Source organism: Manis pentadactyla, chromosome 9 (genome assembly GCF_030020395.1).
Source record: "Manis pentadactyla isolate mManPen7 chromosome 9, mManPen7.hap1, whole genome shotgun sequence".
Classification (NCBI taxonomy): domain Eukaryota; kingdom Metazoa; phylum Chordata; class Mammalia; order Pholidota; family Manidae; genus Manis; species Manis pentadactyla.
This window is the reverse complement of record NC_080027.1, coordinates 12,314,302-12,330,916: the sequence shown is the minus strand read 5'-3', so window position 1 is coordinate 12,330,916 and position 16,615 is coordinate 12,314,302. Positions and strand designations below refer to the sequence as shown.

The 16,615-nt window shown below is 55.4% G+C and overlaps 1 protein-coding gene across 5 annotated transcripts; it reads left to right on the top strand.

Annotated features, from left to right (window-relative positions):
* Positions 1-6,812: 6,812 nt before the first annotated feature.
* On the top strand, positions 6,813-16,214 carry KLC2 (kinesin light chain 2). 5 transcript variants are annotated; one of them, XM_057506874.1, is made up of 16 exons: positions 6,813-6,922; positions 7,750-8,025; positions 10,323-10,553; positions 10,705-10,774; positions 11,167-11,389; positions 12,014-12,101; positions 12,212-12,313; positions 12,402-12,575; positions 12,667-12,766; positions 13,417-13,466; positions 13,571-13,638; positions 14,091-14,199; positions 14,301-14,459; positions 14,533-14,657; positions 14,819-14,915; positions 15,261-16,214. In XM_057506874.1, the coding sequence occupies exons 2-16, from the start codon at positions 7,798-7,800 to the stop codon at positions 15,342-15,344; spliced, it is 1,908 nt and encodes a 635-aa protein (XP_057362857.1). In that variant the 5' UTR covers positions 6,813-6,922; positions 7,750-7,797; the 3' UTR covers positions 15,345-16,214. The 5 variants fall into 5 exon arrangements, with proteins under 5 accessions (XP_057362857.1, XP_057362859.1, XP_036785706.2 ...); XM_057506876.1 differs by having other exon boundaries at positions 6,826-6,922; positions 7,787-8,025; XM_036929811.2 differs by lacking the exon at positions 6,813-6,922 and adding an exon at positions 6,930-7,070 and having other exon boundaries at positions 14,858-14,915.
* Positions 16,215-16,615: the final 401 nt, after the last annotated feature.

Sequence of the window (16,615 nt, the reverse complement as noted above, 5' to 3'; positions counted from 1 at the left end):
CCTCTAACCTGTGCACCAACTCCAGACTGGTTTTATTTTTAATATAACCCAACTTTTTATTTTAGAATAGTTTTAGATTATTATAGAGAAGATGCAAAGGACAGAGTTGCTGTGCCCCTCCCCCAGCATCCCCTGTGGTTAACATGTTACTCTATAGTTACATTTATCGTAACTAATGGGTGACATTGATACATTATCATTCACCAGATTCCTTAATTTTCCCCAGCATCTTTTCTCCATTCCAGAATCTCACCCAGGATACCAGACTACATTTAGACCTCTCAGCTGTGATATTTTCTTGGACTTTCCCTATTCTTGGTGACCTTGACAGTTCTGAAGAGTACTGGTCAGGTTTTTGTAGAATGCACCTGGACTGGGATTTGTCAGTACATCATGTCAAGCGTGTGTGCCGCCAACGTGACGTCCCCAGTTTGTTAACCCAGGTCGCCTGTCTGACGTAGTGTCAAGTAGTCCAGTTACACCTCCATTTGCATACTGTGCTCTTTGGAAGGAAGTCTAAGCACAGCCCACACTTTGCATACTGTGCTCTTTGGAAGGAAGTCTAAGCACAGCCCACACTTAGGGTGTGAGCTTTCCCCTCTATCCACTATTTGGAATTCTGTGCAGAAGATTTCAGATTAATGTTTTAAACTACTTTCGTCACTCTGCTGTGTCCAAGAACTGATGGGACGAATGGCCGGTTCCCCGTTGCCCATGGGCATTTCTTCTCACCTGGCGCAGCTGAGTGCTTCACGTGGTTTATCCCACCGGTCCTTGGAACAGTCCTAGGGAATCGATTCAGCTGATACTTCCTTTTTACCAAGGAGGAGGACAAAGATCAGAAAGCCTCCCCTACAAACTAGACTCATTTTAATCATTCATTTGGGTACTCAAAAACCTCTCAAACCTAACACGGCCAAAAGAGAACTCGATTTCCTCCCCTCCTCCCCATTCTTGGCAAGTGGCACCAGCATCCATCTTATTACTCAAGCCAGAAACGAGCGAGTCGCCCTATGTCACAAGAGCGGCTCCTGTCCGCTCCCAAACGCAAGCCAGAGTGCCCCGTCACTTTGCCTGAGTCCTTCAGTGGCTTCCTCATGCCCTGTGAATATAGCCGTCTGACCCACGGTCCCTCAGACCAGTGCGGTCTACCCCACCTGCCTCACTGACTTCACTTCCAGGTTCCCCCACCCTCGCCACCCTTGCGCCACACCTGATCTTTCAGTAATAGACTCCTCTTTCCTGCCGGGGCCTAAATATGTTCTTTCCAGCCTAAATGCTCTCCTGGCCCCCAGAGCTAGCTCCTTTTCTTCCATGATGCGGCCTACACATCTCTTCCTCAGACAGGCTTTCCCAGCCACCTGCCCAAAACCGGGTTGTTAGTGTCCCCTCAGCCCTTCCTGCAATCACAGCACTCACTATCACCTGCAATACACATCTGTGCCCCAGGACAGAATGAGAGCCCAGCAGGAACCCCGGCTACCTCAGCACCAGTCACTCCTGCATACACTCCTGCATATGGCAAAGACTTGGAGGCTACCTCGGGACAAATGAGGGGGTGAGTCACAGGTTCAGTGCACAAGGATGAGCTGAGGAGGGGCCAGATAGCTACCCCAGGCCGTCTGACTCCACTCTCCTCAAGGCTCTGCTCAGATCCCAACTTCCCAACCATCCGTACATCCTACACATATTATGTTCCTCCTGTGGGCCAGTTCCTGTCCTAGGAATGCTGGTACAAAGATGCATAGACAATTGGGGCCTTACCTATATGGGAATTCTAGCTAGCTGGAGAGACGGACAAATAGACAACTGCCATACAGCATGACAGGTTGTGTGGGTGCCCACAGGAGGGATGTCCGAGATGTCTCAAAGGAAATGACACCTAAACAGCATTTCCAAGATGCCAGACGATGGATGCCCAGCACAGGAGACAGCAAAAACTAGAGGTAAGAGAGCCCGGCCTGTTCTGAAACACACACATGATGTAGTGTGGCTGAAAACAATGAAGAGGTGAGTGATAGGGCAGAAGGGAAAAGAAGTGACCCGAGCACCAAGGAGGCTTGCAGCTGTGATCACACTGCCAAGCTAGGACTGTGCACTCCTTCCTGAGATCAGCAGCCAGCCAGCCAAGGGTGTTGGGCAGAAAAGCGAGACAATGGAATTTAGAAGGATCACTGCTACAACATGTTGGAGGAAACAAGACTGGAGACCAGAAGAGTTTGAAGGGTACTGGAGCAATTTAGGAAAGATGTGGTGAGAACATAGACTAAGACAAGGGTAGGAGACGTGAAGAAAAATGGAAAGTTGAGTCCTAGTTAAGAGACAGGGTCCATAGGTTAGGCTGCTTAGAAAATAGGATGGAAGGAAAGAGGCCAGGCCAGGGACTGGCCATCTGCCCTGGTGAATGGGCCAATGGTGGAACATCCCTGGAGAAGTTTTGGGTGGGATAGGGTGGGTTTAGGGCAAGAGGTGTGTGCTATTTGGAGGTGGGTGTCCACCTGGAGTTGAATATGTAGGTGTAGATGGAGTACAGGGGAGTGATCTGGGCTGGGTAGGGATTTGTGCTCCCAGGGACAGCTGACGTTGGGGAGGTGTGATCAGTCCTGGCAGGCACTATCACCTGCTCCAAACCTCTAGGCATTTGCTCTGTTCAGGCCCTTCTATTTGCTGCCTCATTTGTTGTTCCCGTTCATTCTGAATGTGTTTTCTCTTCAATAATGCCATAAGCAGAACTGTCCTATACTTCATATTTTTTCTCCCCACTCTCTAATCATTAGCACAGAGCCTGCAAAATAGGAAGCTTGAGGGTGATGATGATAAATAACCACTAGTAACAGGGTCTGTTACATACAAGGCATAGTGCTAAGATCTTAACTCTGCTATTTTATTCCGTTCTCTCAAAGACTCAACAAGGCAGGCATTAGGAACCTCATTTGATGGATGAGGAAGCAGATGAAGTCGCAGAGCACGCCTAAAGCCCCACAGGTGCAGAAAGAGAAGATGGCTTTGAACTTAGCTGAGCCTGACCCCAAACCTGTGTACTGTGTGCCTTCCCACTGAGCAGTCTGGCTGGGAGACCACGAGGGAGAGAGGGTACAGATTTGCCATGTCGCTGCCAGGACAGGAACCAAGATCTTCTCAGGGAAACTCTAAGTAGACTCGATTCCTGACACAGTGACAGAAAGAACTAATGCTCAGAGGTGTTCACAGTGGAACAGGCTGCTCCGAAAGTGACGAGCTGCTCATCACATGGGGGAGATGTGATCTTCAGGAGCTTCCAATCTGAGTGTTTTATGGGTGAACCTGCTGACATTTCAAGGGGGACAATATGCTTGGCAAAAGTGCCTCTCAAACACTTCAGAGAGGAGTGAAGCCAGCCAAAGAAAGAAGAATAAGAAAACAGATTTCAGTGGGATGAGTGGATCCCAGGGGAAGGGGTGGGAGCAGTGGCAGTGATTTTCAGGGAGAAGGAATGATTATTATAAGTAGCAAAAACAACTTCCCCAGGCATGGGACAGACAGGGCAAGCTGATGAATTCTGCGGAAAATGGCATAAGGAGCTGAATCACCACTGGGCATGGACTCCTTTTCTTCTCCATCAACTGAGAGCACCCATCAGCAGCCTGGCATGAGACTGGCAGCTGTGGGGAGAGCGCAGAACCGAGCGAGAGTGGGGAATGAAGTAACAGTCCCTTCCCTTGGGAGACCAGTATAGTCCTCAGAGAGGAGATAAAAAAGCCAAGTGGCTGAGAAGGTTGAACACACGCAAGGGTAGAAAAAAAGCAAGATAAGAGCAAGAACTCAGCAGGGAAGGGGCAGCCTTCCCTCCACCCGCTTACAGGGAGGAGCAGGGCCAGAGGCCTAAAGGGAATCACAAAGAAACCGCTGAAGCCTGCAGGGAGTTAGCAAAAAAGCTGCAGCAAGGACCCAGCAAAAGTCATAAAGGGAGATTGAAAATGTTCTTTTCATTTACCTGGAGAAAGATGATAGAAGGGATGTGCTCCTTTATTAGAAAGCACAAGGGAGAAAGGCAGGGGGTACCGATGTCTGTGAGACTGGGCACATATGGTACACACCTACGTGGGCCTGCAGACATGCACGTGGCATGCAGGTGTTGGTTTGGGCCTCTGGGTGAAATTGTCTGAAACTGTGTAGAAGGGTGTGAGCAAGCAACTTGACCTCAGTTCTCCTGACCTCTATGTGGTCCTCTACATGGTCAGTCTCCCTTACACACTGGGACAGAATGGCCTGGACTCCAGATGAGGGGAGGACCCTGTGGTCACTGGGAGCCTGAGCTTCCCAGGAACAACAGGCCCTCTTACTTTGTCAGGCTGCCTTCTCCTCTGTTGGCCTCAGTTTCCTTACCTGTAAACAAAGACATTTATGTAGCAACTTTCAACCCAGGGTGTACATCGTGGCACAATTGAAGTTTTTTTTTTTTTTTTGGTATCATTAGTCTATAGTTACATGAGGAACATTATGTTTACTACAACCGAAGTTTTAAAATAGTAAGACATGCCCAGGATCCACCCTGGCACCACCAAATCCCAATTTCTAGGAGAGCCTTCCAACAAAGTTCCTTCCCAGGAGCTTCTGAAACAGCCTCCATAAGAGTAACAAAGGTGCCCTGGGCTCCAGATTCTGTTGCCTCCCTGTGGACTTCCCCCAAGTTGGGAGGGCAGTTGTGGTCTGATGAGTTTCTGTGCACAGAGAGCACATCCCATCACGGCCAGCATGCCTCTGGGAGACAGCGCCAGTGTGACAGCTAAAGAATGGCAGATCCCAAACACACAAGGGCCCTGGAGGAAAACTGACCAGAGGGAACTGACAAAGCTAAACACAAACCCTGCACTGATGCAAAATCAATGGACACAAGAAACTAGTAACAGCAGGTGCTTCTGGGAAGGGGAGCTGCAGGCTGAGGACAGTGGTCAGAAAGATCCTGGGCATGTCTTACTATTTTAAAACTTCAGTTCGGTCCATTGTAACTTGTATACATACACCTTTTGAGTTTTGCATCATATTGACTGTATTAGCTATTTTTTAAAAATCATTGGGGAAAAAAGTGCAGTACTAAAAGTTATATGCGGCTGGATATAACTGGGATGCATGCACTTGAGGATTTTAGCTGACAAAGCTTACCCTGAACTGATACAGTGTGGTGGCTGGCTTACGACTTCATGGTGGACAGGTGGCATGCTCATTAAGGGGGACTGTCCCTGTGTGATCTGTGAAGTTTACTCCCAATCCAGATTCCTGGGCCCTAGACTTGAGTACCAAATTCTGGGCAGTGTCTGGACTGACATACCCAACCACACCCAGAAAAGAGAAATAGGGATGGAGAAGGGACAGGAAACTGGGGCAAGAGTGGGTGAAGGGACAGCAATCATGAGCCCTGGCAAGGAGAAGATAGGGTGGGGCAGCAGCACTGTTTCCAAATATCTTCATTGGCAAAAGGGAGTAGACTATTCTTCCTGAAGACAGAGCTTCAGTTTGTGGGTGAGCACTGCACGAAGGTACTTTGGGGGCTAAGGAGAACCTTTCTAGCTGTTATAGTAGTCTCACAGCAGAATGTAGTGAGCTCCTTGTCACAGGGCATACTTGAGCAAGGAGCACACCAGGCCATCCTATGTCAGAGGTGATGCCAAGGGGATTCTTGCATCCACTGGGGTAATGAACTTGGTAGAGTCTGAGTCTGAACCTACCCTGACTCATGAGCAATACCCTAGATCCCTGGGTACCAGTGCCAGGCCCTACTGTGCAAGTTTTGTCCCTGCATAGTAAGGGTGGTTATCCTGCTGTCACCTACTAGTGACCCAGAAGCAGTAGGGTAGTGCCAAGGTAGCCAGCAATCCAGGGCAGCAGAGCATCAGACCAAAACCTAGGCCTGGCAGGGCCTTGGCAAGAACAGGTGCACCCCTCTGACATTTTAATAAAACCCGTATTTTCTGAGTGTTGCTATGTGGCTGGCAAAGGGCTACTCTGGAAGTAAAGAAGAAAGGCAGGTCTTGGCTCACATTCTGGGAGGAGACGGAAAACTGACAAAAATGTTGGAAGGGATAAACACTAGAGAGAGAACAGGGGTGCACAGAGATGGACTAGAGAGGGCTGATCTACATGGGGTGGAGAATCAAAGAAGGGCTCTCTGAGGACGTGGTATTTGATCTGAGCCCCGGGTTGACATCACCTTGTCTTGGTCATCCAGTCAACAGCATTTGTTGCATTCACCCACGGGGGCACAAGTCCTTGTTTCTGCAGACGCTGGGCTGTCTTTTGCCACCCTCTTCTCCCTTACGGCGGAAGCCTCCGGCCCTTTCCCCCTCCCCCCACCCACCCCTCCTGGAGAAGCAGCCCTAATATGCCTGAATCCCGTACAGGTACATGGACAGCTCTGAAAGACGGGTGGGGGCAAAACCAGTGTCTAGAGACAAAGAATCCTGGGGTAGATCGGCGAGATGTGGGTAACAGCAGTGCCCACTCCAAGGGGTCTTTGTGAGAAGCACTACATGAGTTACCGCACTTACCGCACCACAGCGCGGACACACAGTAAGCGCTCAGAAAGTGGCAACTATCTCAACGCCAGTTAATGTCAACAAATGTCAAGAGTCTCGCTTTGGACTCCGAGGCTCCCGCCGTCCTCTCTGGCCACGGTGCTGGGTGCCTTCTGCTTCGCAATCTCTGAGTCCCCAGTCACCCCGGCGGCCTGGGGGGCGGTATCGCCGCGGAATCCCGGGCAGCATGAGATTGGGAAACGGCCGCTGGGAACCGGAGCCCTGGGGCAGTCTCCGCCCCCGCCCCGGATGGCCACGCCCCATGCCCCCCACTCCCCTCTCCACTCTGGGAGCTGGCCAGGCCGGCGCGCTCCTTTAAGGCAGCCGGCGGGCTGAGAAGAGCGCGTTTAGCTCCCTCCGACGACGCCTAGGTAGCGGCTTCACCTTTAAGGCGGCGCGGGGAGTCCTGGGAAGGCCGGCGGGATGGAGGCGGCGGGACTGGCTCACGGCTGCCGGTTCGGGTGAAGCGGGGCGGGAGCTGTAGCCGGAGCCGGAGCCGGGCCCGAGCGGGAGGTGCAGGTCTGCACGGGCCGATCGGGCAGGGAGAGAGGCTCCGGGTCGGCGGACGGGAGGGACATTGTGGCCGCGGCCTGTAGGAAGACCAGGCCGGCTCGCGGGGAGGGGGCGCGGTCTTGGGTGGCCGGGGGCGGGAGCTCGGCCTTTTCAGGGGAGGGTCGCAGGGCGTCGCTTGGGCCTATGGGAAGGGGTCGTGATGGGCGCGGCCTATGGGGATTGAGACGAGGCGTCAGCTCCGCCCGGCGGAGGGTCTCCCCAGGATTGGCCTGTCCAAGAGGAGGCGCCCTGTGATTCGGGCTGCCCGCTGGAGAGGGGCGCTGCCCGAGGGGCTGGGCCCGGACCTCGCGGAGAGGCCAGGTTCCCCGCAGAGGAGTGACCCTCCCAGGATCCCTGTCCTGTCCTGGCTGAGGGAGTCCCCGGGAAGACCCGAGGCGGCCGCCTAAATTCGCCTGAGACGGCGGGCTGGGCCGAATCCGGTGGGCTGGGCCGAATCTGGTCCAGCCTCAACGGGCCTCACCGCATTGCGTCTCCCCGGCAGAAACTAGCTGTGTGCGCCCCCTATAGGCCGAGCTCGGGCACGGTGCGAGCTGCCAGCTGGGGGACAGGGGCACCCCCGGGGACCCAGGTGTCCGGGGACCGGAGGTGTTTACCTAATCCAGGACGGACGGCGGTGTGGCCCCAGGCCCGGCACCCGCCTGCCCGCCCCCTCACCTCCACAGGCAGCACGGCCATGGCCACGATGGTGCTTCCGCGGGAGGAGAAGTTGAGCCAGGATGAGATAGTCCTGGGCACCAAGGCCGTCATCCAAGGACTGGAGACCCTGCGCGGGGAGCATCGTGCCCTTCTCGCACCCTTGGTCGCTCGTGAAGCCAGCGAGGCTGAGCCCGGCTCACAGGAGCGCTGTGTTCTCCTGCGCCGATCCCTGGAGGCCATTGAGCTGGGACTGGGGGAGGCCCAGGTAGGCTAGACTGGGTGCTGAGGTGAGAGGTCACCTAAGGGATGGAGCCTTCCAGAGGAATCCTGGCAATGTAGGAACAGAATCTGAGCAGGGGACCACCTGGCCCCTGGAGCCCCATGGTAGGACCCCAGTAAATACCTGCTGAGTAAATGAAGTGGCTTTGGACCCCAGCTCTGCCTTCACCCAGGAGAGCTTGATCACCCTTTAACCCTGACACAGAACCCTGCTCGTGGCTTCTCTGCCAGGTAGCAGAGACTGAATGGCATAGGACAACAAAAAGGAAATCCTTAAGGCAAACCTCTCACCCACCTGGTTCATTCTTTTTATCATTCCTCAACAGGTAAGTTATGAAGTGCCTACTATATGCCAGGCTGTGTGTTAGGTGCCAGGGATACAAGTCCAACAAGACAGATCTCTGTTCTAGTACAGTAGGAAGAGAGTCAGAAAGACACATGCATTTGTTCCAAATTGTGAAAAGTTCTCCAAATAAAAGAACAGATTTTGTGATAGTTTATAACAGGAGGTTTTACCTATTGGTCAGGCAGGACTTCTGATGAAATAACATTTAAACCAAGGCCTGAAGGAAGGAATGAACTAGCTTCCAGAAAAGGAAGGTGAGAGGTTGCATGTGCAAAGGTCCTGAGGCAGAAAAGATCTTAATTATGGTGAAAGAATTGAGAGAAGACCTGTCTGACTGGAGCTGCATGGGGAAGGAGAGAGGGACAGAAGAGGCCTGTGGAGAAGGTAGGGGCCAGTTTATGCTGCGCCTTATTAGTTTGGGTTTTATTCTCAGGAAATTGGGAAGTCTGGACTTAAGTTTTGAGAGTTTCCCCCGGCTAAGGTGTGGAGCCTGAACCATAGTGGGTCAATGGTGGATGCAGGTAGGTAGGAAGCCACTTCTGGAATTAAGATGAGAGATGGTAGCTTGCACTAAGGGTGGAGAGGAGGGGACCACTCTAGATGTTCTGGAGTAGGCCTTGGGGGTGGAGTGAAGTGGGGAGAGGAGGGCAGGGTAACCTCCAGGTTTGTGGTTTGAGCATGTGAAGGGGATGAAAGAGCCTGGGTGATCAGGATTTCTGTTCAGGCCCTCTTCAGTTGGGACTGCCAGGACACTGTGTAGGTGGAGATAGCCAGGAGGCATTGGGGTATACAAGGAGTCAAGCTCCAGGGGAAAAAGTCTTGGCCCCCTCAGATCTTGGCTGAGATACTGCCTGACTCTGAATCCTGGGCAGGTGGTATCATCTTGGTTTCCTTGTCTTTAAAACAGGGATCATGCCGTCTGGTATATGTACTTGCAGGCTGTTGAGGGAATTTTTTAAAAACCTAGTGGTTGTGAAAACACCTGTCACTTAAGTGTTTGCTAATCAACCAGAGAGCATAGGGCACTTGGCCCTCTGGAAGGGCAATTTGTTGTCATTCAGTATTCAGCCAATTGGCTGCCAGGTGCAGAGATGGACACACAGGGCACCCCTTCCTAGTGTGCACAGGCCCTGGTGCAGATGGGCAACAAGATGATTTGGAGGGGGTGGAAGGTGCCCTGCCTTCCTGGGGCTAAGGGCCTAAGAGGGAAGAAGCTTCACTGCAGAAATCACTCTGACGGTGAAGGCTGGAGAAAGGATAGAGCCTGTGCAAGGCCTCAAGGCAGGGAGAGCCTGGATGCTCAGGAGGGAGTCCCCTTACCTGATTCTGGGGTTTTCCAGACCATCGGGGATTTGGGCATGCACCCCTCTCTGAGAGCTACAAAAGGGCAGGAGCTAACCCGAACCCTTAGCAGAAGTCAGAATGGGGTCTTGCAGTGGCCCTCCAGCCGTCTCTCAGGGTTCTTTCAGAAGGCGCTAGCCCTGAAGCAGGGGCAGTGGTCTAGCAGCTGTGGCTACAGGACAACGAGTACAAGCCCCAGGAGAAAGCAAGGAAGAGAATGGGCAGCTCAGGCAAAGCACAGCATCCCAGCTAGCCTCTTTATGATCAACCCAATAAGGTGGGACCTGGATCATCAATGCAGAGGACTAGCTGAAGGTCCAGGAAAGAGGAGCTAGCCTGGGAGCCCAGGGCCCCAGACCCCAGAAGGAAGGAGTTGGGATTCAGTCCCCAAGCATCTTGGGTTCAGGTCTTAGACTACAGTCTGTTCGGGGCTTTGGGGAAACCCTCTCCTGATGAGAGGAGCTATTCCAGGCCCTAGGCCCTGTAGCTCCTTATAGGTAGGACCAGGCTTGGCTCTTCACTGGGCCCCAGTGCCCAGGAGGCCCAGGTTGGGGGGTGGACAAGGCCCTGACCCTCGTCCCGGTTGGCCGCCACAGGTCATCCTGGCACTGTCAAGCCACCTGGGGGCCGTAGAGTCGGAGAAGCAGAAGCTGCGGGCTCAGGTGCGGCGCCTGGTGCAGGAGAACCAGTGGCTGCGGGAGGAGCTGGCAGGGACGCAGCAAAAGCTGCAGCGCAGTGAGCAGGCGGTGGCCCAGCTCGAGGAGGAGAAGCAGCACTTGCTGTTCATGAGCCAGATCCGCAAGTTGGACGAGGACGCCTCCCCCACCGTGAGCCCCTACCATGGCCAGTGCAAGGCCCCTGGGCAGGGGGGCCCGGGAGCAGGGAGGGGCAGCATGGAACAGACTGGGCTCTGGCCCAGCCATTGATCCCTGGGCTACTGCACATCTCCTCTCATGCTCCTCCTGTCTCCCTCCCCAGGAGGAGAAGGGGGATGCCCCCAAAGACTCTCTGGATGACCTGTTCCCTAATGAGGAGGACCAGAGCCCAGGTTCGGAGGAGCAGCTGGTTCTGCGGTTGTGGGAAGGGAGGGCAGTGTGAACTTCTGGTCCTTGGAACCCAAAGGTCACTGGAAACAGCCCTGGACCAGTCTGGCCTTGCCCATAGGGTCAAGCATGTATAGGAGTCTCCCTTCTGCAGATGAGGAGGCTGAGGCTCAGAAGTGGGGCCTTGCTCTAGAACACACAGCTTGAAGTATTGGAGCTGGGACTCTACCCACTCTTTCTGGGGGGTGACTAGACCCACTTTACAGATGGGAAAACTGAGGCAGAATAGTGACTAGCCCAGGGCCACATGTCAGCTGGGTCAGATGCATGGCTGGCATATGCCAGCCCAGCCCAGAGGGCAGTCAGTACATCTGACATCCTGCGCCTGGCCTTGCAGCCCCCAGCCCTGGAGGAGGAGATGTGGCTGCCCAGCACGGGGGCTACGAAATCCCAGCAAGGCTCCGCACCCTGCACAACCTGGTGATCCAGTATGCCTCACAAGGCCGCTATGAGGTGGCCGTGCCACTCTGCAAACAGGCGCTCGAGGACCTGGAGAAGACCTCAGGCCATGACCACCCTGACGTGGCCACCATGCTGAACATCTTGGCACTGGTCTATCGGTGAGGGCTCCTTTGGCCATAGTTGTCCATGGGAGAGCCTGCATTCTTCCTGAAGGCTCTGGCCCTGGGTCACAAATCCTCAGTGCATGCTGTGGGCCAGGACTTGGGCTCTACTGTACAGCTGGGCAGCAGAGAGAAGGAGCTTGTACCCTGAGGAGCCTGAGCCCACAGGGTACCTTGGGTCCGTGGGCTTGACCTACAGATGTGAATAAGCCTCAGTCTAGTGAGGAGAAAGGCTTGGACGTAACAAGGGAAGGGCAGCACGTGGGAATCTGAGGGCACTGGGGAGTTGGCACAGCTTCTCTAGGCCCCATGGTTCGAGTTGGGTCTTTGGTGAGATGTTTGCATAGAACATGAAAGGGCTCGTAGGGTTTGTCTGGCAGAAAGAACAGCATTAGCAAAGGCACTGGGGAACAGAATAAGGTGCGCTGGGTGTGCGGTGGTGGTGTGGTCTGGGTGAGTTGTGAGCTCCTGGAGGGCAGGGGCTAACCCAAGGGTCCCCACACTCTGGATCATAATCACGCCCACTTGACAGTCAACAGGAGTGTCCATGGGGATCTGGGACCACTAGGGGGAGGGCTTGGGCTGGAGGACAACCCTCACCCTGGTCCTTCTTGCCCCCAGGGACCAGAACAAGTACAAGGAGGCTGCCCACCTGCTCAACGATGCCCTGGCTATCCGAGAAAAGACACTGGGCAAGGACCACCCAGCTGTGAGTGAGGTTGGGAGGGGGTTGCTGCCATTGCCCCCACAAGTCCCAGGTCCCAGGCTCCCCGCCCTGAAGGGCCGGGGGTCACAAAGTCTCCATTCTCCACTCCCCAGGTGGCTGCAACATTAAACAACCTGGCGGTTCTGTACGGCAAACGGGGCAAGTACAAAGAAGCTGAGCCGCTGTGCAAGCGGGCGCTGGAGATCCGGGAAAAGGTGGGGGCGGGCAGGGCCAGCTGGGCCGGGTGCGAGGGAAGCAGAGGTAGGCCCTGGGCCCAGCCATTGGCTCCCACTCCCATCCCAGGTCCTGGGCCAGTTTCATCCAGACGTGGCCAAGCAGCTGAGCAACCTGGCCTTACTGTGCCAGAACCAGGGCAAAGCGGAGGAGGTGGAATACTACTACCGCCGGGCACTGGAAATCTACGCCACACGCCTTGGGCCTGATGACCCCAACGTGGCCAAGACCAAGAACAACCTGGTGCTCTGGGTTTGGGGGCCTGGGGAGAGGAAGGAAGGGAGAAGGCCCGGCTTGCTGCATCCTGCTCACCCTGCGGCCCCCACCCCTCCAGGCCTCCTGCTACCTGAAACAGGGCAAGTACCAGGAAGCAGAGACCCTGTACAAGGAGATTCTCACCCGTGCTCATGAGAAGGAGTTTGGTTCTGTCAATGGTGAGTCCATGCTCGCCTCATGCCCCCACCTCACCCAGCACAGGCCTACTCAGCCACCGGCATCCAGGGCAAATACCGCAGCCGGGCAGGCCTCACGCCTGGGATCTGGCTGGTCCCCAGCCATTTGTGTGCACATGCGCACATGCACAGCATGCGCTTGGATCACACAGGCCCCACGAGCTTCCACTAGGCCATATATGCCCTTTGCACACCCCATGCCCTTAGCCCAGAGTCTTTTCCCTTTATTGGGCAATTCCTGCTCACTATGAGGGCCCAGCCCAATGTCTCCTGCTCTGGGAAGCCACCTTCTAGCCACTGATAGTGAGTCCTTTCCTGCTCTGGGATCCCTCAGCCTGGCCCGTCATTCAGGCCTAGTACATGTCTTGGGCTGTGGGGCTGAGGGGTATGAAGATCTGCTCCTCCCACCCACCAATCAAAAGCCTCTTAAGCACAGGTCTGTGCCTCAGTCCTCTGTTCCAGAGGAGGGTCAGTCACGTCTGGAGTCTGTTTCTTGTTTATTCACCCAACAAAGCCCAACCCCAGTCCTTCCTGGGTACTCCTGGCCCCCTCCCCAACCCCTGGTCCTGTGTCCAGCTTGGCCAGGAGATGCCCATCCTGGAGGCTGGTGACTGCCCCCTTTCTCCCCTCAGGGGATAACAAGCCCATCTGGATGCATGCAGAGGAACGTGAGGAGAGCAAGGTAGCTCAGTGGGGTACCACTGGGGTGGTTGTCCGGGGAGGGCTAGGGGTGTGTAAGGGGGAGGGCCTTCTTCCCCCACCTCCCCTGACCATTCTTTCCCCCAGGATAAGCGCCGGGATAGCACCCCCTATGGGGAATATGGCAGCTGGTACAAAGCCTGTAAGGTAGACAGGTGAGGACAGTGGGGCCGGGCTGGCAACGGAGCAAGATGCAGGGCAGCAGCCTCCTGGGTGGGGGCTGAGGCCGGGCTCTGCATCCCATACTGCTCCGCCCCAGAACACATACCTTTACTCTGTCACCTTGTCTCTCAAGGCCCAAGTGACAGGTTACCTGTCCCAAAAAGGCTTTCTGCACCAGGACAGCCTGATTATCTCACTCTTGAGTCTCAGCTTTTAGTCCTGGTGGCAACGTCCCACTTAGAGCCCTGGGGCCAGATTCCCAGCTGTGGGGTGATACCAAGACAGGAGAGTCTGGGCAAGCCTATCAGAGGGCTTGACACACCAGAGGGGCAAGATTCCAGTTGGCCAGTTGGTTCCTCAGTGCCTGACATGGGTTGGATGCCAGGATGGGCCCTGGTTCCTGGGGAATGTGGAATCCGAGACTGTCCTGCTATCCTGTCCACAGCCCCACTGTCAACACCACCCTGCGCAGCTTGGGGGCCCTGTACCGGCGCCAGGGCAAGCTAGAAGCCGCACATACCCTGGAGGACTGTGCCAGTCGTAGCCGCAAGCAGGTGGGGCAACAAGCATGAGGGTATGGGCAGGGACTGGCATAGCCCTGTGTGCTCTGATCAGGACCCGCTGTTCCACCTAATATGCCCTGCTGCTCCCTTAGGGCCTGGACCCTGCGAGCCAGACCAAGGTGGTGGAACTGCTGAAGGACAGCAGTGCTGGGCAGGGAGACCGCAATGGCAGCCGAGACATAGCTGGGGCTGCCAGCAACCGGTCTGAGTCTAGCATCGAGGAGGCAGGGCCTACAGCCGAGTGGAGCGGGGTGAGTCTCAGGGCCATGTGGGCCAGGTGACCATGTAGCCAGCGTGGCACAGACAGACATGACTGTTCCACAGGATGGTAATGGCTCCCTGCGGCGCAGTGGCTCCTTTGGGAAGCTCCGAGATGCCCTGAGGCGCAGCAGCGAGATGCTGGTGAAGAAGCTGCAGGGTGGTGGCCCCCAGGAGCCCCCTAACCCCAGGTGAGCCTCTGCCCTGAGGAGCTGCCACCCAGGGGGAGCCTCTCACAAACTCACCAACCCTGGATGAACTTCTGACCCAGGGGGAGGAGCCACCCCCTCCGCTCTCACATATCAGCCTCCCTACCCAGCCTCAACATGACCCTTTCCCCCATGCTCCCCAGTTCCACCATGGGAAAATCCCAGCCATCCTTTCCCCTCAGGATGAAGCGGGCCAGTTCCCTCAACTTCCTCAACAAGAGTATGGAAGAGCCAGTTCAGGTATGGGTGGGTGGGCGTTGGGGCCCAAGGCCTGCATGACCTGTGTACCTGCTGAGCTGCTCCTCAAGCATGTCTGTTCATCCAGCACCATTTCCTGTCCCAGTCCCAGGCCTGGCACTGAGCTGGACACTAGGGAGACAAATGAGTGAACCAGCCCCTGCCTGGGGTGGACATGCCAGTGGCCAGGGCCAACACAGTAACTGTGGAGGTGGGTGGGAGTGTCAGAGCACCAATGCATGGACATGGGCCAGGCTCAGGGACTCTGGTTGGTCAGACCCCTTCCTGCCAGGGAAGCACAGACTGCCAGCAGCACAAGGCTGAGCTACCTATCCCCTCTGCCCACAGCCTGGAGGCACAGGCCTCTCTGACAGCCGCACCCTCAGCTCCAGCTCCATGGACCTCTCCCGACGAAGCTCCCTCGTGGGCTAATTCTGAAGCGGCAGCCTGTTGCCAGAACCTCCACCCAGCACTGCCTCCACCCCAAGCCCTGCGCATGGGCCTGCTGCTTGTCCCACCTGACTCTCCCAAGGACCCCCGTCTTTTCTGTTCAATCTCAGGGTAACCTCCTCCCTTGTCATCTTAGCCTGAACCCTGGAGCCTGGGCCTGCCAGCTCCAGCTCTACTCCTTATTTATTCCTTTCAGCAGGGCCCCCTCTTCCCTATATTCAGGGCCAGTGCAAGGAGCTGGCCTGAGTCTCCAAGGTAGAGACTCAGTGGCCCACCATCCCCAGACCCGGAGCCAAGAACACTTGAGCACCTGCCCTCCCTTCAGCATTCCTGCCCTCCGGCCGTTGCTTCTGTATATAAAGAAATAAGTTATTGGCCGCACCCCTCCCCTCAGTCCCTGGTACTACCCGGTCCTCTTCCTCACCCCGCCCTTCTCTAGTGGTACCGCCCAGGCCTTAATCACCCCCGTTCCGCGCGGTGGTATCTCCCAGGCTCCACATCTCGGGGCGGGGGGGCGGCGCCTCCCTGGGCCTCCTGGCACTCCTTCCGGCCTCTAAGGGGCGTTCCCTCCCCAGCCATTCTCTGCCCAGGACCGAGAGCCCTTCCCTGCTGTCCTCACACCGCCGGGTCTTGCATCCCGGCCTTATGCACTGTCACTCCCACCCAGGCACGACCTGACCTCGCCCCGGGCGCTGCCCAATGAGGCATCCTGCCACATAGCCTCCCATGCCTGTAGCTTCTCGCGAGGGTCAGTGATGGCCCCATTGTGGCAGGAGGGGCTGCCCCAGTTGAGGGGTGAGGGCGTCGCTATTTTCAAATGTTGCTGTAGAAATAAAGATGGTTTGAATCTGAGCCGGGCTTATTTTGGCGCGGAGGCCAAGGGTTCCTAACGTCGCTAGGTTGAGCATGGGGTGGGGACAGTAAGTGGGGGTTGTGCGTGTGTCGTTCATGTCAGGTCCCCAGCAGCTGGAGCCCAGATACTCTGCTTCAATCTCCAAATTGTTTAGGGTTTTTCAAACAACCTCAATCTCTAAGGTTCTAGAGACGGCGGGCTTTGAGATCTGCCACTTATTTGACCTTGAGCGAGTTACTGAAACTCGATTTTTTTCATCTATAAAATGTGGGTGACACCACCTTCCTGGGGCTGTGGGTGATATGAGCTCCAGCACACAAAGAATCAACGGATAAATGAACTTTTACTAATGTTTACAACTCTGTGAGCTGGGAGGGTACGGATGACTGCCTTTGTCAGC

Coding starts and splice junctions, on each gene's coding strand:
- KLC2 (XM_057506874.1), top strand. CDS start 7,798: ATGGCCACGATGGTGCTTCCGCGGGAGGAGAAGTTGAGCCAGGATGAG. Junction 14,658..14,818: donor CAGGAGCCCCCTAACCCCAG/GTGAGCCTCTGC, acceptor CATGCTCCCCAG/TTCCACCATGGGAAAATCCC. Junction 14,916..15,260: donor GTATGGAAGAGCCAGTTCAG/GTATGGGTGGGT, acceptor CTCTGCCCACAG/CCTGGAGGCACAGGCCTCTC.